The following is a 27629-nucleotide window of genomic DNA, read 5'->3' on the forward strand; positions in this document are numbered from 1 at the left end:
AATGGTGTTGTATGGGAAATAGGCGCGGGTGTAATCCGATTTCGCTCGTTTTCGCACCATAACATAGAAATATGAGAATAATGTTATTGTTATTACCGAATTTGTTTGAAATCGGTTAAGCAGATCCCAAGATACGAGTATGAGTTTTCACCTAAACGTGGCCGGTGCCACGCCCGCAGTTAAAATTTTTGTGGGCATGGTCCCGCTCCCTAATAGGTTTAATCTGCATATCTCCTAAGCCGCTAAAGCTCCCGGCCCGGACGGGATCCCAGCGGAAATCCTTAAAAAAATCGCCGCAGAGCGACCGGCATTACTTCTGAATATGTACAACGCCTGCCTCGAAGCTGGAATATTCCCTGAACCTTGGAAAAAACAACGACTGGTGCTAATCAGTAAGGGAAAAGGTGATCCATTGAAAGCGTAGAAGCCGCACAGCGTAGATGCCATAAATACAAAAGAATAGTTTTGCTGGCGACTCTAGACGTCCGCTAGATGGGCGGACATGATCGACGCTCTTGAAAAAAGCTTTAAAATCCCCAACTACCTCAGAGCGGAGCTATCTCAGCAATAGATATCTGCTATACCAAACTAGAGAGCCCGAGACACAGAAGATGCGCGAAGAAAGCTAAACCAGGTCATGATACGGACACAAACATGGCTTGACTCACACAACCTCCAGCTCGCTACGGAGAAGACAGAACTACTACTGCTAACAAATAAGCACATACCTCTCGAAATAAGTATGCAAACGATTACGGACACTCTAAGGACACAAAAAGCGGTGAACTACCTAGGCGTAAGATTGGACCCCAGATAACCTTTCTGGGTACAAATCCAGCACGCCGCAGGGAAAGCAGCGAAAATCACCTCCCAACTCAGCAGACTAATGGCCAATATAGGGGGGCCCAGCCAAGAAAAGAGAAAGCTTCTAATGTCCACGACCATCAGCGTCCTTTTATACGGAGCAGAGATTTGGGCAGATGTGTAAAAAAGGAAACCCGGCGTAAGGTATTGGCTAGAGTATACCGCACCGCAGCCCTTAGAGTTGCATCAGCTTACCGAACGGTGTCAGGTGATGCTATATTAGTCCTAAGCGGAAATGCCCCAAATGACCTTCTGGCATACGAAAGTAAAAAGCTGTGGGAGTAAAAATTGTCTAAATCTACTCAACAGCCTAAATCTCGTGATTAAGTGTGGTATCCGTATCTCCAAATTACCAACCCAATTCACACTTAGTAACACTACACGGCTCAAATCAACTGAACTATGTAGTTACTAAGTGGCTCGGCTCTTACAAATAGTATTCTGGATACCCAAAGCAAAGGTGCTGATTAAAACAATCATTCATCAATGAAAAACGTGCGTCATACATAAAAGTACTCATTAAGCCCAATAAACGACGACTCACCAAATTTAGAACCAATAACTCCAGGTGACCTTATAGATACTCCATTATTAACACCTGCCGAAGCTAATTTAGAGGATGGAAATTTAATTAAAAATTAAAAATATTTTACTGGAAGGAAGAAACCTTAAGGAACTAGATCAACGATGCAAGTGGAAATATACCCAACGTAATGCTGAAGTAGAAGGACATTCGAATCGAAGTCGGCAAAAAAATAGTTATATCCTCCGCACGGGTGTCGACGAGATAATGGAGTCTAGCTGAGTCCCGACTTTGAAGGCAAACATCACATAGCGAAGGCTGATGCTGTTCTCTGATTATCCCCTTATGGTGGACTGCTTTATAGGGGTCAATGTGTGAATAGAATGGCCAATGCTAATGAGGTTCCTGGTAGTAGGTATAAAAAGCTAGAGGTAGGGGTAAGAACTCCTGAATTTAAAAACTTTACATGGATGCCGACAATGGAAAGAAAGGGACTGGGACATCAGTCCATACGTCGGTAGAAGACGAGGCTGTCACCACCGACGGGCACAGTGATCCTTCAAGCTGTGCCGCCAGCGGCCAGTTCTACAGCGAACGGGTGTCACAGTCCTAGAAGACTCGGAGGAAGAATGCACTGTGAGCATAAACACGAAAAAGGAAGAAGAACTTCTTAGCACTCCTGAGCATGTGACCGGGGGTTCCAACTCTTACAATATAAGAGGGCCCCTGGAGAAGCCAAGTAAGGCGGCGTTGAAGGTACAAGGCAGCGGTTGGGATATAAAACCGAGAGCAAGTCCAAACTCAAGCAAGAGGAGGAGATAAACAGTCGGGCACACTTCGCAGCATTTGCGAATCGCATTGAGAGATATGCTGGAAAGTGGTAGCGGACAAGGCGATAATGGTCAATCCAGCGGCGGCAGCCAATGAGATTGCGAAACGACATTTGGTCGGAATAAATCTTCAAGGTCCAATAATGCGGCAGGCGATACTCTATATGCGAGGTTCGAAAAAATGGCGTGGGGCATTGGGAGCGTGTTCCTATAATATCTCAACCACTTGCGATGGAGACCCTTATACCCACAACGATTATCAGTTTAAAATGCGATGGTGTATGGCAAAAAATTGAGCACGTAAAAAAAAAAGTACCAAATTTCAAAACTGATCATATTATCGCATACAAATTAGCTCAACTAATGATAATAAGTTTTATTTGGAATGCAACTCAAACATCAAATACATATACGCAAGAGTTACCCAAAAAACTATATGAGCCGAACGCAAGTGATAGTGTTCAAACAAGCTTTGACCTATGTGGTCCACGATGACCCTCAGTTCTACAACACAGAAGAACTATCGTTGAAGATTGGAGCGGATATCTGCCGATATGTCATTAGAAGTGGATTGTTCAAACCAGACAAAGGCACAGTGGTACTTCAGTTTGGCTGGACCATGTCTGGCACCATATAACAATCCAAGTATAATTGTTAAAACTACCTGAACTCATTTCAAAACTTTTCAATCAATATACCCTACTAATATAAAATAATTTCGCAAGTTTGCAAGACGGCCGAATGTTCAATCCATACAAATACACCTCTGCATTACTCCCACACTCTACATATATAGAGTAATAGAGGCGTAATGCGGAGGAATATCAACCGCCCCAACTTCGCTCAACATTATTTTACAAACCGACGGAGTAGACAAGTGAAATCACCCTAATGATTCCTACTCAAAAACTCATCGTTAAAACAAGTAAAGAAGGGCTAAGTTCGAGTGCAACCGAACATTTTATATGCTCGCAAGGATCAAAGCTGGGAAATACTTTTAGGTGTGGCCAAACCTTTAGACTACATAATGTTGAGAAAGTATTCAACATTCATTATTTGACGAAAATATGAAAGGATTACAATCATATTTGGTATCTTATTAACTTATATTATAGGTCGTAGACTCACTTTGCCTTATGCTTCATATTCAAGATATTGGTATTAAAATTAACCTAATTAACTCAAAGGTGATATAAACTTAACCAGATCGGTAAAATTTAATATATTATAACTATATATACTTCTATTATATATTATACTTATATTGGGTATATGAAGGAAAAATCAATCAGTCAGACAGAAATCATTGCAATGGGTACAAGGGGCTTAGACCACGGTCTAGACAAATTTCATTCATTTTCTGCTCTAAGCCACAATATGTTTATAAAAACTTTGAAATATCACATACCTATATTGTCCAACATAAACGGCTTAAAGCCAGTTAGAAAGTCGACAATCATTATATCGGGTGTATTTGGGCAAGGAGAAGGTCTGGACTGATTTACTTGTGGTATCAAGCATATTCGGTTTCATGTTTCCATTCAATTTTATGAAGATAACTCTCACACTGTCCGACATATGCATAAAGTCTGCTAAAATAACAAATGTCATTCAGGGTTGTTGATTGTTGTCAGCATCAGAATTGAAATCGATTAAAAAATGTAGTAGAAGTAGATGTCATGATTTCAGCCATTACTGCTTTGATGTTCGAATCAGAATTTTTATTGGCTTTTGATGTCATGGAAACCACTTTAATCGGTTTTGCTACGAGTATCATAGACAAAGCAAGAAGATAGGCGCTGACGTTTGCGTAATTTTGCTAAAATATCTTACAAATTGACTAATATATGAGATATAGAGACAATTGAAAGTTTGAAATCCTTATTTTATGTTAAAGCAAGTTACAGTATTGATCCGATTTCAAGAGATGCTCTCTATATTTCATTAATATAACTAACATATTGACCAATATATACAGTGCAAGGTAAACCTGAAGTTCGTAAATATTTATATGAGTTATAGGGGGGCCTAGGGGAAGTATTAATCCGATGTTGTTTATCTTTGACACGAGGGTTCAGTATTCTCCGACAAAGATTCTCTCTGAATTTCAATAATATATGTCACACATTGACCGATATTTTCTATAAAAAGTCTGCCATAAGCACTGGGGTTCACATATTCGGTTAATGGGCGTTTGAATAGTTATGGTTCGTTTTTGACAATTCTTGGACTTGAGATGACACACCTTAAAGGCACTAACATATTAGTTAAAGTTTTGTCCTATTTCCAATTATGATACCGGCTAATATGAAACCCTTTTATGTCAACTGCCTCTTATGCTATTATTTATTAAGTTGTCGCTCTTTTAGTAGTTTTCAACATAACCGTTATATTAGGAAGGGCGGAACGATTTCTATCATTTTCACACTATCAGAAAGCCAATAAGAATTGTCCGGAGCACTTTTGGTTGATTTAGCTAATGTGATTTGGGAGATATGTACATTAAATCTATTGGGGACGGGGCCACGCCTACCTTTTTGATGTTTTTAGCCCTCAGGTGCCCCTTACTACTGCAATTCCCTGCACCAAATTTCAGTTTTTATCTTGATTAAGGACTTAGTTATAGCAATTTTTAGGTTTTCGCTTAATGGCATTTTCTGGGTGTGGCAATAGTCCGATGCCGCCCATTTGCAATACCAACGTTCCTCGGTAACCAAGAAATTTGTGTACCAAGTTTCATCAAAATAGCTCAATTCTTACCCAAGTTACAGCTTACACAGACGGACGGACGGACAGACAGATACCCGGATTTCAACTCGTCTCTTCATCCTGATTATTTATGTACTTGTATATATAACCCTATATCAACTCGATTAGTTTGAGGTGATACAAACAACCGTTAGGTGAACAAAACTATTATACTCTGTAGCAACATGTTTCAAGAGTATAAACTTACTATAAAGTCAGTAAAAGACAAAGGAAGGTTTTGCTACGAAAAAGAGTTAGTGAAAACTTAAATCAACATAGAATGGGATGATAGACGGACATCCAGGACTCGTCTCGTAATCCATATCATTTTGATATAATGTTGAAGTGTTATAAATAATGTTTTCTGATCGGATGGGGAATCTTCTTAAAATGGGCTCATTCTTTTGCTTATTTACTATATATATTCGAAGTTTTGGCTTCGCTCTTTAACTGTCGTTCGATTCTTCGCAGTTCAATTAGAATTTAAGTTGAGAGCTCCTTTACGTTGAGGCGTACCTACTTGGATTATAGCATATTCGGTGCTATATTATACAGCGATACACGTTCGTCGATCTAATGTACTTATATAATCCTTTCCATGTTGTATCTCGGACAATAAAAGAGAATATGTAGAGCATTTTCACTACTGCGTCAGTCCATTATCGTGGCCATACTTATAGAGAGCAGCAAAATCCAGCCAGGAATTGCATCATATGGAAATCAATTTCACTATGTTTCCTATCCACCCTGGTTTTGATTTTTTTAATGTGGCCTGCCATTTGTTTATACTCTTTTGTCTTTCTTCTCGAAGTTCTTCAGAATTGTTGACGCCTGCCGAGCGTTTTTCTCAAATCATATACAATACATACAAGTATATATTATATTATACTAACAGCTTCATGAAATACAAGCCGGGCCTAGCCTGAACATTTTGGCATATATTTTATGAGTTAGCGCTTGTGCTCATACAGGTACCCCACATACCACAGAATACTCGTAGATTGGCTGGATTTTGCACTCAATGTTCAGAGTAATGGTCTTTAATTTTTTCTGCTTGTAATATAAATAATAAAGTTGTGTCAAAAACAACAATTTGTCAAAAGGGTTTTAATTCATAAAACATCATAAATCATAATCAGCCGTTTTATTTTGTTTTTTTGATTCAAAAATTAATTTTTCGAGGATTTCAACCAATGAAAATGTGTTTTTTGAAGGATAACTGATTACGAATACATTGTTAATCATACAAAATCATCAAAGTGTAAATAAGAAATTGACGAGAAAAACAAAAAAGTTTTTTTGACATTATTGATTAAAATTTATTTTGGTAAGAGGAAGCACGCTCCGAAGTAACACAACCTTATATAATTGAACCTTATATATATATATGTACTACGAATTTTGTTGTAAAAAAAACTCTTTGAAGTTAACAGTTCTTAATCACCAAGAATATACTAATCTCCGAAAATTAAATAAATAAATAAAATAAACTGAGAAATGTTGTTTAACGAAATCAAAGAAAATCAGTAAATTTTATGTACTAATTTCGGGTAACTAAAAATAAATATTAATAAAACTCAGTAATCATATTGTAGATAGGTACAATAGCGTATCTGCCCATCATATTGTATTTAAACGTAACTTGAGATGTTCATTTAACAAATAAAATACGGGTGAATGTCTGTCTGTCCGTTGGTGCAAGCGATGCTACGGAAGGGCTTTCTAGAGCTCGGATAATTGGACAATAGGAGCGGCACCGCGCACCTTTACGTCAAATCCTATACCTCAAGAACGGATAGACAAATTTCAACCAAACCAATAACAACCATTTCTAATTCCCGTATATCACAATTATGTATTCCATCTGATTCTTCCACTTCCCAGTATATATACCAAACACCAATGAATATATCGAAATAACATTACACAGATAGAGTACACTAATATCATTAAACGTTGTTCGCAGAATTTCAATAATATATCTCAGAAATTTACCTATATTTTAGGTTAAATATCAGTAATCGGCACTGAGGAATGACGGTATCTGAAGCTTAAATAGTTGTAGTCCGATTTCCGGCGGTGTCACGCCCATATGCAATTTTAAAATTGGCTCCTATGAAGGTCATTTTGGTCGTCTTGGGTGTAAAATTATATTTCTCTAATACCTTTATTTACTGAGTTATCGTACGTTTAGTAATTTTCAACAATCATTATCATCTGATTTCAACTGCTTTCACAGTGTCGTAGGAGGTATCAAAAATATTTTTCATGTGTAAATTTGATTAATATAGCCCGAGTGGTTCGGGAGATACATATATAAATTAAAATTATTAGGGGCAGAGCCAAACACACCAAATACGATTCGTTGTACCAAATTAAAGTTCTGTATGTTAATTCGGGGCTTAGTTATGGCCATTTATAGTTTTTCGATTAATGGCTTTTGTGGGTGAAAAAGACGCACATGGGTAGCAGCTTTCCAACGCAAATCTGGAAAATATAGTTATAATATAATAGAAAATGCTCCTTTTTGGTAAATTATGTAAATCTAACATTGAGGCGATATGCGATAAGCAGTATAAATTCTAGAATCTATCATAACCATTGATGTCTCCTAGTAATCTTTATTACATATGATAACATGTGCGTATTTGCTTATATGTATTTGAATATATACACTTACTTATGTCTATTATGTTTTTATAAACAAATATGTATGTACGTATTATATAATATGTGAGTATATATATTTATGTGTTAACGTACATGTAGACGTCAGCAGCACAGTCCATGATGTTCTGGCCTTATACATACATATGTATGTATACTATATGGAAGATCACTATAAAACAGTAGACTAATACTCGATAAAATCTCTAGGTGATGGTGTTTCCAAAAATAATTTAGCATTGAGAGTGTATATTGTGACCGAATTTTCGCAGTAAAGATATTCTTTAAAATATTCAAATTCATGTACATTAAATATTGCTAAAATCAGAAGAACTCGAACGGGCGCTAAGTGAACACACACGACACCGAGACGAAACGAAAGAAAACTAAACCGCTGGGAATATAATAATTTTAGTGCAAACATTAATACATTTTGTAAAATAATTAAAATATTAAGTCAATTTCTAACGAACAAAAATGGTTTACGAAAGTGGATTTACTACCCGTAGGACCTACACCAGCAGGCCTATTGTTAGCTCATATGCCGTGTCGGTAAGTTTTCACCAATTATTAATATTAGTTAAACTAAAATTGTGAAGTTACAGCCTATAATCCTTAACTGCTTTCAATTGGTCAGTTAAAATATAGTGTGGTGCGTGTCGTTTAAAATATGTGTATTCAAATATTTGAAAAAGGCTTGGGAACGTGTGCAAAGCAACATGAATATACATATATTTTTATTCTGTTTCTTACTAATTAAAATATATTTACGCGATTTTGCAAATATTTGGAGGCACATTTTTTACTTCGTCACCAATGTAAAAACTTTAATCATAGAGCTCTGTATAGCAAGTAGGAGTATTACCAAAATACCTACTAATAAAAAGATTTTAATTGTAAGCCATTCACAAAAGTAGAAATATTACTGCAAAAGGTTTTACAAATATTGAAACCAAATGTATTCATTTGATTTAATTGCCAATGATGAAGAACAAGAGGAGAATTGAAACAAGTTTGAAAAAAGTTATATTTCGCAAATTTCGTAAATTCCAGGGCTACTAATACCAAAAGATTGATATTGTGAGTTAATAGACTAGCGCAGAAGCCTTTGAATATGTAAATAAAAAAATAAAGAAAATCATAGTAGGTTGAAACCCATATAAACGAAAGATAAAATGACAAACATTAAAGGAAAATAATTTACGGGCCATCTGAGGTCTGGAAAAGAAAGGGGAGAGCTGTGATTGAATTTTTAAGGTTTAATAACGGTTTCCGTCAAAACTACGAGTCCTTTAGAAAAAAGTTGTATGGCAATGTTGTAGGTAGTGAAAAGATCTATAACTTTTGTTTATAAACTTTTTTCACATATTTTTGTGTAAAATTCGAATAACCCAGTTTTTGGGTTTTTTATTTTTATCTTGAACAAAATTTTTTTTTCACGAAATTTGGTGTAAACTAGCTTTCTTATGTCCCTAATAAAAATATGGTAAGTTTTTATTTAAAAACAAAAAAAAAATAATTTTCTCCTTATATTAAACTAATATAATAAAACCCAAATTTTCAATAAAAATTCTCAAGTCAAAATATCAGATTTTTGTTAAAACTCAATAGACGTTATGTTTGTTGAAATATCGCCCCTAAAGTATTTTTCTCTTAATGTTTGTTATTTGGTCTCTCGTTCCCATTGAGTTTCATCCTACTATGATTTTTTTTGTTTTCAAAAATTATCTACCGTGGTATACAAGGTAAATCGTGATTTATGAATATCGCATCAATATATTTTAGTTAATTATTTATGTACTTATGATTGATTTCGGTTTATTGTAAGAAGGTATCCGTATATAAAAAACTTAAAACAAAATTTCTGCATTAGGACATTATTACATTCAAAAGCTTTTCTAACGAATGTTTTATCCACATATTCACATGCGTACTTTCTTACGGCAACACATACATTGTTTATATGCAAGAACCTACAAATTTTAATATTATGCTAATCTGTCAAACTAATGCTTATACCATAAAATATTTTACAAGTGGTAACAACCGAGAAACTTTCTCAAACATCTGTTTAACACTGATTATTGCATTGTATTATATTATATTATATATCAACATAAACATATGAACTCATATATGTATATTGTAACTTCTGATTATATGTATAAACGTTTCGGTAAGTTTTTATATGTATTATTATTTCTAAAATAATTATATTATATGACTCCACAGAAAAAGTTAAATTTAAACTTATGTATTATGTAAGTATATATACATATATGTATGTTCGATGGGGGGTTACATAAATCTTTTTTACATGGAGTAAAATAGCGCATTACTAAGATATATAGGTATGTATATGTATGTGCATACAAACGCATATGTATCAAGTTCAATGTATAACCACCTAGTCATCTATTTATTTCAAACAAAATAAGTTTAATTTTACAATTTCAATGTATAACCACCTAGTCATCTATTTATTTCAAACAAAATAAGTTTAATTTTACTCTTTTAATATTTATTCAATATGAAGGCAAACAAGTGTATCAAATTTTCATACCCGTAAAAGTGTTTTTATGGATGCAGAGTTCCTACCGATTATTAAAATAGGTGCGCGCGCATATAATTTTACAATTTATAAATATCTTTCAAATTCCATAGAGATATAAACAAACAGCTTCAATGTTTCTTACTCATACGACGTAAATATTCAATAAGACCATATACTCGTATACATACTCACACATGTAGATACGTATGTTTGTTCTGTTTACCTTTAAGGAAACAGAATACCTTTACATATTCAAATAGTTTTTTATATTACTAAAATAATATGTATGTAGTTATAGTGTAACCACAACAATGAATAATATTGTGGTATATCCAAACAGTATTATACACTGTAGGCTCTACATTTGTATGCATCTATTGCGGCATACGTACATAACATATGTACATTGATCTTATTGTTATTATTGACTTCTAGCAATACCTTATACATTATAATTTATAATATACTTTAAAGTTAATTATGTATATATAACTAGAAATCTTAACCTACAAAAATGTTGGATGTTTGCAATAGCAAATTCTTAATTAATACTAAAATAAAGCACTGACTCAATGCTTACAAACCATAAAATGCCGTTTGATATGACAAACAGAGTGTTGTTAACTTGACTACCAAACCAAAACTTTTCAGAGAGCATTTTCAGAATGAAAATTATATAAAACAAATTGACAATGTTCTTCCAACTGTTAAAAAAAGAAATGAATTTGAAATAACAATTTTTATTGTTGAAAAGCTCCATTGTTTTAACACTGACTATAAATCTCGTCTGTCTGTCCGTATATACGCGAAGTAGTCTCTCAATTTTTAAGATATCAATATGAAATTTTGCACACGTCCTTACCTCTCCAAGAAGCTGCTCATCTGTTGATCCGCCGATATCGGACAACAATCAATATAGAAAAGATAATGACAACATTGAAATCATATGTTTGATGACGAAGTTGGTTCAAAATTATTGGTTTCTATTTTTTTGTGTTAATTTATCCTTGAAACAGCTTAAAATATTAATTGCAAAAAGCTATAAACTGGTTGTACTTGTAAGCAATTAATAATAATTTGTTTCAAAGATGTTATGAAGTAGTTTTGCGTTAAAAAAACTTTCTTTAGATTTCAATTCAAAAGGCGGAGGTTTTCTGTATGAGTATATCACAGAAATGCTTATATACCTACGTTTTTCTTCTCGTCTACTTTTGCGAATTATTGCTATTCTGGATCAAAGCTTAATTATTTTTCTTTTGCTTCATATTTGCGTGTACATAAAAATGAAAGTTCAAAAGAGATTTGGGTTATCTTTTGCGATGCAGTAGGTAGTCAAATTTTAAGATTTTGCGCTAATAATTTTAAAGTGGATGATTTCAAAGATTACATGCAATTCAATTTGGGTATAGTTCACATACATTGTTGTGTTTAAGTCTATCTTAATGTGCAATAAAGTAGAGAAATTGTAGATAATGATTTGAACGAAAAACACATAAATAAAAAATAGTAATATAACTAACTTATTTTTTCAAATTCGGGCCACTGTAAGTATAACGATGTTAGTTCTATGACGTCAACGGTTGTCATAACTTTAACTTGTTAAAAGTTAATATCTTCACATTCTTTATATTTCTATCACTCACCCAAATTTTAAAAACTGATCACAAAAACCGGGTTCTCGTGAGGATGTCAAAATAAATTAAGATTTGATAAATGAAATATATAGATATCATTATATATATATAGATAATCATCGCAAAACATTCTTAGCCCTTAGTATATATTTAACAAACACACACATGCAAAACATAATATACTTTGCACATTTTATTTGGGTACTATTACTTTTAATGTCGTGCTTAACAAAGTTAGGGGTTGGTTTCTCCAATTCAACATTAGTAGTTTAGTAATTTTTTTGTTAATTTAATTTTAGTTGTTCTAACGGTCATTAAGTATTTCGCTATAGGTTCGATATTGTGAAACTTCGAGGTCCTCAAAATATCCAAAAGTTTCTATCTTAACCTCCTATTTGAGTGAAATTTATTTCCGCTCCGCCACTTTTTGGGCTTGGGATTGAGGAAATAGTTCCAAGGGCAAAATCTGGAGTAAACCCCTTCAACTAACAACAGCATTTTTACGCAGGGGTTATACCATACATACCTTATTTTTGTTGCTTTTATACTTCAAAATAAGAATTAGTATAAAAAATAGTTTTGAATTTGCTTTTATGTATTAAAAATTGAAAAATTCCACTTAATAAAAATACATAAAAATTGTACATATAAATAATGTATTAAAATATAATCATCCATTTTGGATTCATTCTTACAATAGAGATTTTGAAATACCTATACTCTAAATGTTTAAAAATAAACAGCCTTACTTTTCCTGTCATGTTCCGTAGAAGTTTCTTTTATAAAACCCTACTTATAGTCCCAAATAGTGTATACCGGCCTTTCCATTTCTATTATATTTTGATGGAAGCGTTGCCCTTGTAACATTTTCATCATTTTCATTTTCATTCTAATCATGTCTGTGATCAGCTCGTCATAATTGTCCCATAATTTTTTTATTTGACGGCTTACAAAGATTCCAGCTTTTAATTTCAATATTTGTAAGATGATCTCCTTACTAGCCTATAATAAAACCTAACATTTTATAACCTAATTAATTTTATCAAAATATTTAATAATTATTATAAGCGGAGTTCATATATTATGTGAGATGTTAGAGGGGAGGAGGGGGTCAAGTCAAATATCATCTAATCTTACGTTGGAGAGAGAGGGGCGTCTCGGCAAATATCAAACAATTTTTTTTTTCTGCTTGAAACAAAAACAAAATTATACTATTTTGGTCCATTTAACCAGATTGCACATGCTTAAGATTTAATCTTAAGCGTAATCGTAACACGATTAAGATCATTCACTAATTCCTTCGTAAGAAAATAATTTCATTCACACTTCGACGTTATACATCTACTGACTGTCAAAAGACCATATTTTTTATACCAAATAGCACAATTTAATCTGAATTTACGGGACAGTGTAGCCGTTCTGTGATTTTTTTTGTTTTTATTTTGTTTTTTGGCAATAACAATCCAATACTTCTCCGGAAAAAACCCACATTTTGGAAAATCTCACGTGAGATTGGAGGATGGGGAAGGGGGTTGACCAAAATTTCACGACATCTTACCAGGGGGGAGGGAGTTACAGTGGAGTTACAGATGTGGAGCCCATGTTTTGTCCTGATTTTTTCTCTCTCACTGTAATAAATTCGCCACAAATATAGCAAAACGAGTCAGCGCGCAGTGATAGAAACTGCTGATTTATCGGCTATTTATTAATAACATCTGTAAAAGTTATGATTTTTTTGTAGTTTTTTAATTGTATTTTGTAGATAAATATGCTACCCATCAAAATTAGTATAAATTTTTTTTCTTAAAAAACTGCCCTACTCGAATACTGCATGATCAATCAAGCTTTGCAAAGGTACCTCGAACGAACGAAATATATTTGCATTCCGCTTTTTAGTACCATTTTGCAGGTCCATGTAAACCTTTCTCGTGTAACCGCCACCAATATATAGGGCTAAGGCTTCCTCTGGTGTGTATTTAATGGGTTGGTTATCAACGAATTGAGTAACAGATTTAAATTATTTCGGTAACTTTCATCAGAGTTTATTAAACATAACATCTTAGATGCACTTCATTTACCAGAATCATACAAATTGGTACTGGCGGTGAATACAATCTCATCGCAATTTCCTTAGCGATGCCTGACATTTTTTTCTTCTTTGTCATATAACGATTCTTTGTATGATCTTTCATTTTTATTATTTTCCAATTTTTGTTAGTGATCTTCAACAGCGGCAACAAATCTCTCTGTTCACATATTTTTCTGTAGGATTTCAATCTGGCCGTCCCTCTTTTTCCAATTGCTAAACGTCGGACCTCCTGAACTTTGACAGTTGCCTGAGTTCAGGAGGTTTTGACGTTTAGCAATTGCGCTCTCATTTCCAGTGAGAGATGAATTGATCATCTCTTTATCTTTGGTTACTTTTCTCATTCCATACTGCATAGAGTGGCACTCGCTTGAACACTAACATTGTTGCTAAAAAATTTAATTGGATTATATCGTGCAAACCACTGCAACTAATTTTCCGACATTTTCGCAATACAAAACATTTAACTAATTTTTAAAGTAATATTAATACCAAACCCAGTCGAACCTCGGAAATTCAACTCAATCAAAAGTTAAATTATTAATAAATAGTATACCTCTTACAATCATTAAAATTAATATCGATTTGTGGAACGAAACATAATAGCTGGTCACAGACACTTTCTTTGTTATTTAATACATTCCTTTAACTTTATGAAAATTAATTGCAATATAATTAAAATAAATTCTATAATAAATTGTAGCAAGTAGTAAAAAATGGCGGAAAAGTTGTTGACTGTAGCTGAGTTAGTATTTACATTTTGTGTTTGAAGCACTACAGCTATTCGAATATTGAGTTCAAAACAAAACAAAAAGTGTTTTTGACCAATCGGATATACAAAACTCTATAGTCCCAAATTTTTACTTGGAAATATTAGTTAAACGCCGCTAAAGCAGTCGTTTCTATCACTGTGCAGTATCTCGGTTACAAATTCTCAAATACATTTTGTAATGGTTTTTACGGCAAACAAAATTATATATTATTCCTCTGTTTTTTGCGAAGACATGCTGTCATACACAAAGAGCTATACAAGCAACCCTACGAGTATATTCCATGTTCTTCCCTCTCTTTTGATGACAACAGCCCGCGAGAACGGACATTATATGGGCGCGAATATCAAAAATAATCAAATTGCTATAATTGCTTAAAAAACAAATATTTTCGATTTTTAATCTTCCTGTCCTTTATATATTTATATGCTTATATAACCAGAATATATTAAGTAAAACCAATGCCCAAAACCAAAAAAAATGTTTTTTGATCGGGGTTATCGGTATTTAATATGGACACGACTTCTTACCTACAATCTGATTTAGGGTTGAACTTGAACCTTTTTGGTGTATCATATAGCTATGTTACGATATTTTGATATTATAGTGTGAAATCGAACTACAACTATGACTACTTTTCATATAACACAATTTTAAATTATATTTGATTCTTTCACTAAATTCAGTAAATAAATAAGTAATAACCAAGATATCAGAACAAATCTTTGCACAAATAGTGATTTTATTGTGGGGACCTCATGAGAGATTCATTCAATTCAATCATTTAGCCTTACCAGTACTATTATCGATTTTATGACAAAACATTCGATTAATTTCTCTGATTGCCGTGGCCAGTCCTATGATAACACAAATAACATGGCTGGAAAATATTCCGGACTTCAACAGCGTATTCTAAAACTAAACAAATTCGCAATATTTTTGCCATCCTCTGCTCATTCATTGAATCTAGTTGGAACAGCAGCAGGTTTAAAAAATAAGTTTGCTGTTTCTTTTTTTTTTGTTTTATGGAAAGCATTTATTCTTTTTTTGTAAATTCACCATCGCGCTGGAAACTGTTGAGCAATGCTTTCGTACTTAAATGAGCACCTGGCACAAGATAGTCTGCAAAATTTGATTCCGTCAATGCTATGGCAATATAAAACAAGTGCAATTAAGTGCTGAAAACAAACTTTTCGCAACTGGACATCTCAAAGAATTGTGCAAATTCGAAAACATTTTAATGCTTAAAATTTGGAATGAGATTATTGTCAAATTCGAACGTGCAAATAAAACTTTGCAAAATTTGGATTTGAATCTTTCAATGGCTGTAAAAATATATCAAAGCCTTGTCGGACACTGTGAAGATTTAGAAGACCGATTTAACGATTTTCAAGATGCAAAATCAACGTACGTGGAATTAAATTACGAAGAACATACATTTAAAATTCGAACAGCAATCACCCTCGAAAATATGGACGATAGGGAGAATGAATTATATAATAATATTTTCGCTCCTCTCATTGAATCATTAGATACTAATCTGGAAACATGAATGGCTTGTTACGTAGAAGTAGAAGGAAGATTTGGCTTTCTTTCAAGGCAGCATGGACTGAATTTCGATGAAATCTCGGTAGCATGTCACAAAATAGCATAATTTTATTCGGGTGATTTTGATGAAAAAGAATTGATTTCAGAATGCGAGATCGCTAAACAATATTTATTTTCTGTTTCCGCAACGTGCATTTCATTACCTTCTATTTATTCTAGAATTATCAAAGATGGATTAAAAACTCTTTTTCCAAATATTGAAATATTGTTGCAGATTTTCCTATCGCTCTTTATTACAAATGTGCACAATGAACGATCTTTTTCAAAACCTCATGTGGATACATTCATGAAATTCACAGAGGATCTTTTTCTGATAATAAGATTCACTTGTATCAAAAATTGATCAAATCGGGGCAAAGCCTTCCCTAGCTCCTATGTACCGGACAAAGTTATTTCGGACTTTCCGGTTGATTTTAAACCGTTTATGTATATGGGTCAATATGAGTGATATTTAAAGAATTTATGTGGACATGGTTTAGTGCTGAATCAGAATGAAATGGTGCCCGCGCCTGCAGTTACTTTTAACTAATATAAACAATATGTAAAATTTCACCTTTCGTTTATATTACATATATCTCAATTAAATTAGCGAGAATGTTTCAACTAATATTATGTCATTCGGTAATAAAATTTATGAAACTAAGTCATACAAAGACGACTTTAGAATAAGTTAACAAGATACGAAATATGATTATAGTTCAATCATAATTCGTCGTGTGACGAACCCGAAATTCGAAAATTGAAAATTCCCCAGACTTTGATCCTTGAAAATTGCAAGACTATGAAATGTTCGGTCACCTCCGACCTTATCCCTTTCTTACCTGTTTAATATAAAGTTTTAGTAACATTTGAAAATATTTCGCCACTTTTGAGCCTTGGAAATTACGAAAATATAAAATGTTCGGTTACAATTAAACTCCTTATTTGAATTATCTGCATCAGTTTGTACATACTAAATGAAACCAAGTAAGGAAGGGTTAAGTTCGGATGCTAAAAGCGCTCTGAAAATATTTCTACATTAACATAATTCGACAGAAAGCGAAGTAGAAAGCGTTTAGTATCACAGTCACTAGGTCCAGTAAAATTTTTAAAGATGTCTTATTTTTCGTTATATACGTACCCATCATCCCACTTAGGGGGAAGATGACCTCATATAGACTATTAGATATGAACATCGAATTTTAAATAATAATTACTATTCAATTATATTGACGCCTACATCGCATATTACGTTGCAACTTAGCCGAACGGGTCGTCGCTAACCACCCGATTTTTTTACATTTTTTTTTAAATTGATATCTTTTTAAATTTATGATATCTTTCGAATGAAAATTCCGAATCGATTAATTCAAAAAGTTATATAAAGGTATTGAATATAAAGTAATTAATTTTGAGAAAGATTAATACTAAGATACAAATAAAGAGTTTTTACAGAGGCGGCATTTTAATTATTATTATTTTTTTAATAAAAGAACACTTACTGTAACGTAACTATAACAGTTTTTATAGATAACTATATGCTATGCAAAGTCGTAGTACATTATTTTGCTCTATAATCAATAGTAATGTTTTTACACCTTGGATCCCTAACTTTCTTGATAATATAATATAGGCTATGTTTACCGGAGAGGGTGTAGCTTCCAAACGGTGAATAAAGTTTTCAAATCCGTCATGTAGTTTCGGAGCCTATTCAATTCAAACAAACATACAATCAAACGTTGCCTCTTTATAATACTAGTATAGATAAAGTCGACCAAACTAACGAAAATTATTATTATTTAGGTATATTGGGACTAAGGGAAGTACTGAACCAACCATTAACCATTAACATCAAACCACATTATTATTACATCACTTCATCAATATATCTCGCAAATAGGTTAATATTTGTTAAATTAAGTCTGTCATGGGAGCTGGGGTGCTCCTCAGAATATTGAAAATTGGCTTGAACGGTATATGAAGATTACAACATTTTTTAACTGGAGTTGCTACGCCTAAAAATCACTATTTGTGCTAAATTAAATTTTGATATCTTCATTGATATGTTGTACGGGTATCAAGCCTACAATGCAGGATACTGATAGAATTTAAAAGATTGTCATATGGGATGTCGGGTTTGGTTGCAATTGGTTCAGTAATTGCTGAGGTATACGGTTGTAACTAGAAGTAGTTGGTATCCCGCCCATTGTTAATTTGTTATACCAATTCACAAGCAACCCTCCTGTACTACATTTACGGTTAAACTATATGCTTCTGATATTTTGTTTTTAGGGTTGTAGCAACTTAAGTAGTTTTCAAAATAATCGTTGTAAGGGGGTCGGCATGATTAACATACAATTTCCAACATTCCGCAGTGTATCCTGAACTAACGAAATGTTTTTACTAGCCTAGCGAATAAGTAAGTTATCATTTTGGTATTAATGTTTGTGAACTAGTTTTAGCACTTTTTAGTTATTCCATCAACAGCATTTGGTGGAGCATTATGCGAGTTAAGTCATCTTTCTCAGTTCGTGCCCAGAAACACGTGTATCAGTTTACCCAAGTTATTGCTTGCACGGATGAACAGACAGACGTCAAGGCTAACATTTCGTCATGCTGATAATTTTGATACACTACATGAGATCGTTAGAAACAAAAAACTCAATTCTTGTTTTTTAGTCTAACCTTAATAAATCTAATACTATTTAGAGTATTAAGTTTGACTATAATACTGCCAAAGTGTCATGTTTACAGTGGAAAAAGTGAATTTCGTGCTTTGACAAATCATTGTTCCCTAATGAAAAAAAACATTATAGGTGCAAAGCAATGACTTGCTAAGTACTAAACAGTCAAGTACTAAAGGGCATTTAGCATTCGCGAAATCTTACCCGCACAATCATCTTCATCTTGTTTAGGAAGGCCACAAGGGGCGGTAACTCACGTGTTTCATCGGTAATATCGCGTTTCAACATTTGATGCTACAGTGTAAAAATGAATACAGTTGGGTAGTAACTTGGCCACAGTTCGATACTTTTGAAAATACGATATCTATCTCAAAAATTACGTATGGGATTATTAATTTAGCAGTTAATATGTTACAATAGCAATATAATTGAATCAATTTAAAAATTCGACAATCCACGTAGCGCTGCCTACTTTTGGGATACATTTTATATCTCATATTTGAATCCAAACAGATTATGTTACGTTACAATGTGTAATTCACGCCATAATGAAGATGTAGGAACACATGTTATACATACATACATTAGCTCCTTTAGCGTCATTAAGTGTGCATTTTTTGAATATGCTGAAACTTTATCAGCGTTATTGTAAACTTCGTGTGAATGCTATTTCCAATGCAAAAATTCACAAATTTCTCTTTTTCTTGTCGTGAACTTCACATGGGAAAAATCTCCCATTTTCAAAAGTTTTCCTTAATCGTAAATGTAAATTTTTTCATATTTTATTAACTATATACTTGATTTTGATAACTTGTTTTTTAATGAACTAAAGCTTATTAACAAGATACGGTTGAGGTTTTTGGCCAACAGTAAGGCCGAAAATCCTGTTATAGGAAAGGGTTTTTAAAAAGAAAAGAAGGAGAAAGTGCATGTGTTTTGAATTCTTCCAATAGCAAGAGGGTCATCGAAATCGATTTCAGAATGAAAAAAAGTAATCATCGATTTTCAAGTTGCTATTCAACGTGGAGCCATTCAAGAAGTTTTTTAAATACATTAGTCCTTCAAATATCCCAATACATCGTAAAATTTTTATTTTCATAATTTATTCAGCTAATATCGCTTAGATCAGAAAGAATATGTACGATATACTTGTATAATTAATAATAAAAATACTAGTTAAGCTAAAAAAGTCGCATAATTGGCTTTATGGGATTGATTTATTCACACGAAGTTTACAATAAGGCTGAAAACCAAAGATAGATGAAAGCGGTTCAGGTTTTGCCCTAGTCTTGATATAATAAATATAATAATTATATATAATCAGGTTAACTTTAAATATATCTTAAAGTATTATAAAGCAAGATATAGAATGAAAATAAGCCTATAGCACAAGTTAATACGAAACAAATAATTATTGAATTGATTGTTTTTTACTCAGTTTTGAAATTTAGTTACAATTTACAGATCTTGTAAACATAGTTTAAGCAAGTAAATATATGTTGGGCAAAAACGTGTTGACCGATTTTAAAAATTCGACTATTAGTTAAAAATATCAATGATTATCCGTTATACTTATATGCTGATAAAGTGTATGTTTTATTATGTAGATATTAAAGTGAGTAAATGAATAAATATTTATGCGGAAGGAAGGAATTTGAATTTATATTTACAATTACCTTTTTACATAACATACCTATCTAGAACGTGTATGCGTATTCTAAAAAAATAACCAGTTAATTTAAGCGTCTATGCGTTTACAGTTTTAAGGCTTTACATAGGCGTGTACAGGCGCCAAGTTTTTTTTTTTTAATACCAATTTGAATATCATCTCAAAACTTGTCAAGATACGACCTATTCATTAACTCTATATTATTCTAAAACCTATGGAAAATAAGATATACATATCATAATTAGGTTTCCTCCTTTAATGGTACGTTCCGATTTTTAAGCACTGGATAAGTAAATAAGTTGCATTGTATATAGTACATTTAATAACTCGGGATTTTCCAATCCGCTCATTACCTTTATTGCTTTTTTATACTACATACAAATGAATTATTTTGACTATGGAATTTATTGTGTGGGCTTTGCAGAGCAAAACGCCAATTGACTGGGAGAAAAGCCCATATGTTCCACGACCCTCGCTTGTTGCGGACCCCATTACGGCTTTTGGGACTTATCGCCCCGAACGCGCACAGCGAAAAAGCTCTATACTTGACCCGATTAACCGTGCCGCAATTAAGCCAAATTATCGTATATTACATGAGCCTATAAAGCCTTACGTGCCGGCCAGAGATCAAAATAGAGAGCGTGTTTTAAATATGGTCCGCCAACATATTGACACCGTCGAAGCTGGAGGAAATACGGCAGCTCGGACATCCCGTGACAGTCTCGATACAGTGCTGCCACATTTACATCGTGCCGTATCGGAAAGCTTGCCTATAAAACGAGAAATTTTCCGAAATGAACGTTCTGGTGCCACAATTATGAAATATTACTATTAAAATGAACTAAATATGTTATTGTATATAGAATGAATATGAATTTATACCATTCTTTCTATTTTTGTTTTTTACTACGGGGTACTAAAAATATGAAAATACTATATAATCTAAGACAGCAAGAAATATAAATAATAATACCTATATTTTTATTGGATGTATTTAGATGGTTTTACTGACAAAATTGTTTAACTAAAAGGACACAAAATTTTACTTATTTCAAAAATCAAACATGTTTCAATTTTCTTTTTATTTAATCTCAGATAGCATCACAATGGGCCTCATAAAGGCTTAGGTGCGTCGTATGACAACCACTCTACCACTTATCTAATCTCAGATATGTACTTAGTTAAAACAGCAAGCGTCTATAAAAAATTTATTAAAATGATTTGAATGAACTTTATTTCAATAAAATAACGAATATATTTTAATAATAGTTTCAATATGCATACATATATTTGTATTCGTATTTAACTAATTTCTACGTAAGTGAAAATAGTTTAAAAAGGAATAGTACATTTAATCTGTTTGAATTTGCCACCCACATTCGCAGACTCCACGTTTGGACTTATGTACTGAAAGGCCAGGTACTCATCGTCAGAGAGGTTCTAATGACTATTCATACTCTTACAAGTCGAATGTCGAAAAGAGCTCATACGACTCTAGCAATGCAAGACCTGAACGCTCCACGTACTCATCCGCCGTTGAGTCATCTTCTCGTTCTGGTCCAGGAGGATCCTACAATTACAGCACCGAAAGAACTAGCACTACAGGAGTGGGACCAGGTGGCTATAGCTATTCATCAACAACTTCTGGTAATCTTCCTGGAGGCACCAGATTCCGACATTTTTCATATCATGTCTAAATGGAATTAGGTTTTGAAATATTATATTAAGTATTGGAAAAAAAAATTAGCCTTGCACTTTAATTTCTGACTAATATACTATATTTATACCACTACTCAGTACTAAAGTTGCCTAAACACATTCACCCAAAGAATATTATAATGGAATTTTATAAAATTCAATAAAAAATTGCATGAGTCTGTCTATTATATTTACTTACTTACATGTGTAAATTACTTTTAAAATCTAAAAATACCAGTTAAATAATATTTTACAAATAAAAATGTACAAAACATCATCGAAAACTCAGAAATAATATATTTTAATGTATACATAACTGTTACTACAATAAAAAAAAATACATATGTTCTTGTGATATCTTCCAAACAAATATAAACTAAAACACATTATATTAACTAAAAATGTTTAATTTCTTTAATTTTAAGTTGGATATAAAAATCATAACATCATAAAAAAGTTAGTAGGACAGTAATGCGATATTCATGAATCTGTGGGTTTACAAACATACATTTTTGCGAATACCAACAACATAATGTACATAATAATATCCTATAACTATTGGACCTTTATTCAAACTATTGGCATATAAGTAAACTGAATTATATTCCGAAATAACGAACACATTAATTGTCAGGCCAGTTCATTATATCGAATTTTTCGTTAATTCGATTACTCGCTTTGCAAGGTATATTTTTCAATAAAAGAATGAGTAAATTATTCGAAAATTGCAGTTTAAAAAATTGTGTTATTAAATGATTTGTTAAAGAACAAACAAAAAAGGAACAATTCAAAGCGCATATGCATGTTACTTTAAAGGAAGTAATGTGCTTAAAAATCCAATACATGAATCAAAATATTTGTATATCAGTAATTACATTTCTCTAGCTATATAAAAAATTTACTAATCGTCATTGGCTGCGTTGGAATACGAAGAATACATTTGAAGGTTTCTTCTGAAGTTCAGCCAATACAATAAATTTTGTGAAATCAACATTGCTACTACTACTTTGCCCACTAGGTACATATTGTTCGAAATTTTTGACTGCATCTTCATGTTTGAAAACAAAACCTTCAGAAAAATTAATGTAGCAGATGTTTCTTTTGATTTTCAAGTTTTGTTTTGTATTCTGTTTTCTCCATTTTTTTATTTTCAACCCTTTCTACATATGTCTTCTTGTTTTTCGTTAAACCGAGTACTGACAAATTCCCGTTCTTCGATATTTCAGGTAGTAGTCTGGTAATATTTGGGAAATATTTGATTTGGAAAAAATAAAATTCTATCAGTTTCATTTTGTAATATATTATTAATCGTATCTCAGAGTATACATATAAAAAATATTTTTGTCTTTTTTTTGAAATTTGTTGTTTTGTAGCACTGAAGTGAGCGTCTCCAAAAAAAAGGACGTGATTTGGTCGCTTGAGGACATCTGAAATAGCAAAATCAAAAAAATTATTATTCCGAGAGTTTGACATTCTGGTTGGATAGATAGCTTAAAAAATTTCGTTGAAAAATAAAAAAAATGGTTGAGTTCGAAAAAAGTAAAATTTTTGAAGTAGAAATCGTGCTGTAAAATGGAAAGTTGGCAGTCAAAAAAAGCCTAGTCCTTACGAGAGCTATTTGTCAGTAGAATAACATATTCAAGTTTCACCACAATCGGTTGGATAGAAATTTTTTTATCATCCGAGCTAACCGTAAGAACGTTGTTGTTTTAAGGAATACGCGTTTAAAGTTTCAACAACAGATTAAATATGTTTCATAGCCCATTTTTAAAGAGAAAAGTAAAACGACCAACTTTATTGTCTTGAACATACAATAGAATACTCGGAGTACTGCAAGCAGACACCATTGAAGCATTACAAATATTTCCAGTTGGGCATACAAAGAAGAAGGGGCTCATAATGCAGTTCGAAATCACTTGCCCAAAATTTACACCCTAAATTTGCTTTTTTTAGACCAGGGTAGATAATGTTTGAAAACAAAAAAAATCATAGCAGGTTGACATCTATTGATAAAAGGATGAAACGCAAAGACAATATAATAAAATAAACAAAAATGAAAGGAAAAACTAGAAAAAACCTTAACTTCCGTTGCGCCAAAGTTATGATACCCTTCACAAATACAAAAGATTCATTACAAGAACTTGGTTCCGATCGGTCAGCTTTTATGACAGCTATATGCTACAGTGGTCCAAACTGAACCATGGGAAACATTGAAACAATCAAAGATTGTACCCTTACCTTAAACAATAATCCGTTCCAAATTTTGTGAAGATAGGGTTTCAATGCAAAGACATGATTTTAATCATTTAGTTTGTATGGCAGCTACACGGTTCCAACAAATGAGCAGAGAAGGACGTGTGCAAAATTTTAGATAGATATCTAAAAAACTGACTAGTTCATGCATATATAGACAGACTGACGGACAAACAGAATTACATTCCTAAATATACTCAGCTGAATTCCGAGTGACTGTCTGTCCGTGCAAGCGATAACTTAAGTAAAAATTTAAATATCTTGATGAAACTTGGTACTCGTATTATTTGGAATCCAAGGATTCCGTCAGTTGGTACAAAGTATCGCAATGAAAAAGAGACATCCGTGGACTGAAAATTAAAAAAAAGATCGTGGCCTCGCCCCTTTTAGGTCTAAGCCTGAGCCTATATCACAAACCATCGCCAAATTCAGTGCCCCGGTGCAGAATGGGGCGAAACCACACCAGAACCGCTTCTACTTCCCATGTAAAAAAAAAAAAATATTCCGTATGATTCTTTCACTTTACAGTGTACGAATAAAGTATCAATGAATATATCGGGATAAAACTCTATACAAATAGGGCATTCATGTATAGTATGGCATTTCAAGTTTAAAAATTGTCAAAATCGAACCATATTTGTTTAAACCCCCAGGTAACGAAGATGTGGTCTCCAGTGACTTTTCAAAGATAAATTGGTCAATATGTTAAATGTATTACTGAAATTCGGGGAAAATATTTTCCTGATAATTCTAGGCTTGTGGTTTAGCGATGAATTTGAATGAATTGTCGTAAAAAACCAATATATTTAATTTTTCCTCTTCGTTGAGTTAAAATCACGCATTTGCCATTTAAGGAAATTTTTTTATACACTTGCAACATGTCGCATGTGGTTGTTTTTATCATCAAAATCTAATCGGGATAGATATATATAATATATAAATGATCAGGATGACGGGAATAGTTAAAATCCGAATGTCTGTCTGTCCGTCCATCCGTCCGTCTGTGTAAGCTATTACTTGAGTAAAAATTAAGATATCTTGATGAAACTTGGTACACATGTTTCTGGGCACTGTAAGGTTGGTATTGCAGATGGGCGTAATCGGACCACGCCCACAAATAGCAAATAACCAAACACTTATAAATTACCATAACTAAGCTCCACAATAGGATACGACTATGTCATTTGGTGCAAAGGACCACATTAGAGAGAAGCATCTGTGGTTTTAAAGGGTTTGACAAAGTCGGCCCGGTCAATAGGTTAAATGTATATATCTCCCAAACCAATTAAGCTATATCGCCCAAATTTGCACAGGATAAATCATTTTGATACCTCTTACGACAGTGAAGTAGGATGATAACCCCGCCCACTTCACATATAACGGTTATGTTAAAAACGACTAAAAAAGCGATAAATCAATAACTAAATGAGTAGAGACATTAGCTTTATATGAGCCGGTATCAAAATTGGACGATGGGCGTGGCACCACCCATCTTTAGATGAAATTACATATCTCCAGACCTACCCGACCAATTTCAACCAAATTCGGTAGATTCGTTCAAGCCTTCATTTAGCGAAGTTTTTGAAACGTCCGGCTGATTTTACTCTTATATCTTGGTAAGGAGTCTTTAACTTGTAATATAAGTTAATAAGATATGAAATATGATTATAGTGTTTGCAATCGGTCTACCACAACGCCTACTTCTTATAAATATATCACAATTTTAAATTCCATTTAATTTTGTATATATTCGAAAGTCAACGGTGGAATAAAACTTTGCGCTAATAATGTCTTCAAGATATGGCTTTTTACGCTTAAAAGGAGCCAAAATCAGATCATAACTTTCCAAACCCCCAGATATCGAATATGTGGAGTTCACAGGCTATACCTGACTGCATACCAAAAATATGAGTCAATCTGTGAGACATATTATTGAAACTCGCCTAGAATCTTTTTGTGTTAACAACGGTCCTCGTATCAAAACTGAGTAAAATCATATACCATATACTAATATAAATATTTTCGGGCTTCGGGTTGATCTTATGTCGTAAATATCGATGAATAAGTGAGTTATCTTCATGAAATTCAGAGAGCATGTTTTTTTAATAACTGTGTGTTTTCAAAAAATAGGGTCAATACCCCTCAGGCCATATTTCAAGCTGGTACTTGACTAAAACGACGTAAAAAATTATATTCGAAAGAGTCACCTTTTTTAGTCCTTTTTATTTAAAGGATTTAAAATCCTTAAAGGATACTTTAATGGCATTTGACAGCATACCACTGAAGAAGTCGCCAGCATTTGTTGATTGAAATTTGCATTCGCAACGCGCTTAATGTCAGAAGACTACTAGCTGACCGACGGTAAGCTGTCATGTGGAGATAATCTTGAATAAGTCTGGACATTGATCTGGTCGAGCAATCATTTTTTGTTTATAGGGAGAATTCTGCGAATGCGTTCGCGAACAGTTTTTATGAATGAATTCAAACCACGCGAGGACGACCTGCTCTTCCTGCCATCAATTGTAGACGTTTTGGAAAAACGATCAATAGTGGGGTAAACAGTTATTCTCGTAATATTAAGTTTTTTAAGAAGTTCATAATCACTTAATCATATTATGAAGACAATGGGGGCTAAGAATATTATTGATCCGATTCAACCCATTTTTGATCCAAGGGTATATTATTATCAAAGAAAAGTTTTTCCCGAATTTCAATAATATATCGCACAGATTGACCGATATTTTCGGCAAAAAGTCAGCTATACGCACTGGGGGCACTATTTGTGACCGGATATATTGATTGGTTCTTGATTTGTATACTAGAAGGTGAAAGAGTTATATGGAATTTAAAATTGTGTTATATGGGAAGTAGACGTGGTTTTCGTCTAATTTCGCCTATTATTTATTATATTCGGATAATATAATATTACATACCGAATTTGGTTAAAATCGGTCGAGTAGGTCCCGATATATGGGTTTTAACCTAAGGGGGCCGTGCTACGCCCATAATCTAAATTTGATAACTGTTCCTATATATTTATGTTTCCGAAACGTTTAGTTATT

General features: G+C 33.1%; 1 protein-coding gene and 1 long non-coding RNA gene across 7 annotated transcripts in view; one reads left to right on the forward strand and one right to left on the reverse strand.

Annotated features, from left to right (window-relative positions):
- Positions 1–6259: 6259 nt before the first annotated feature.
- LOC138858984 (uncharacterized) lies at positions 6260–7866 on the reverse strand. The gene is made up of 2 exons (XR_011398025.1): positions 7729–7866; positions 6260–7452 (listed from the first exon to the last, which is right to left on the reverse strand). It is a non-coding gene; the product is annotated as an uncharacterized lncRNA (long non-coding RNA).
- A 73-nt stretch (positions 7867–7939) lies between these two features.
- LOC106625585 (protein anoxia up-regulated-like) overlaps positions 7940–27629 on the forward strand; it is a 68288-nt gene continuing 48598 nt past the window's right edge. For 3 of the 6 annotated variants that reach the window (XM_070113088.1, XM_036368438.2, XM_070113089.1), the window contains exon 1: positions 7941–8184. In XM_070113088.1, the coding sequence (XP_069969189.1) occupies positions 8110–8184 (75 nt within the window). In that variant the 5' untranslated portion in view covers positions 7941–8109. Of the gene's footprint in view, positions 8185–21040; positions 21885–22001; positions 22717–27629 lie in introns of those variants that run through there. The other 3 variants (XM_070113092.1, XM_070113091.1, XM_070113090.1) reach the window with 3 other exon arrangements.

Source organism: Bactrocera oleae, chromosome 2 (assembly GCF_042242935.1).
Source record: "Bactrocera oleae isolate idBacOlea1 chromosome 2, idBacOlea1, whole genome shotgun sequence".
Lineage (NCBI taxonomy): Eukaryota > Metazoa > Arthropoda > Insecta > Diptera > Tephritidae > Bactrocera > Bactrocera oleae.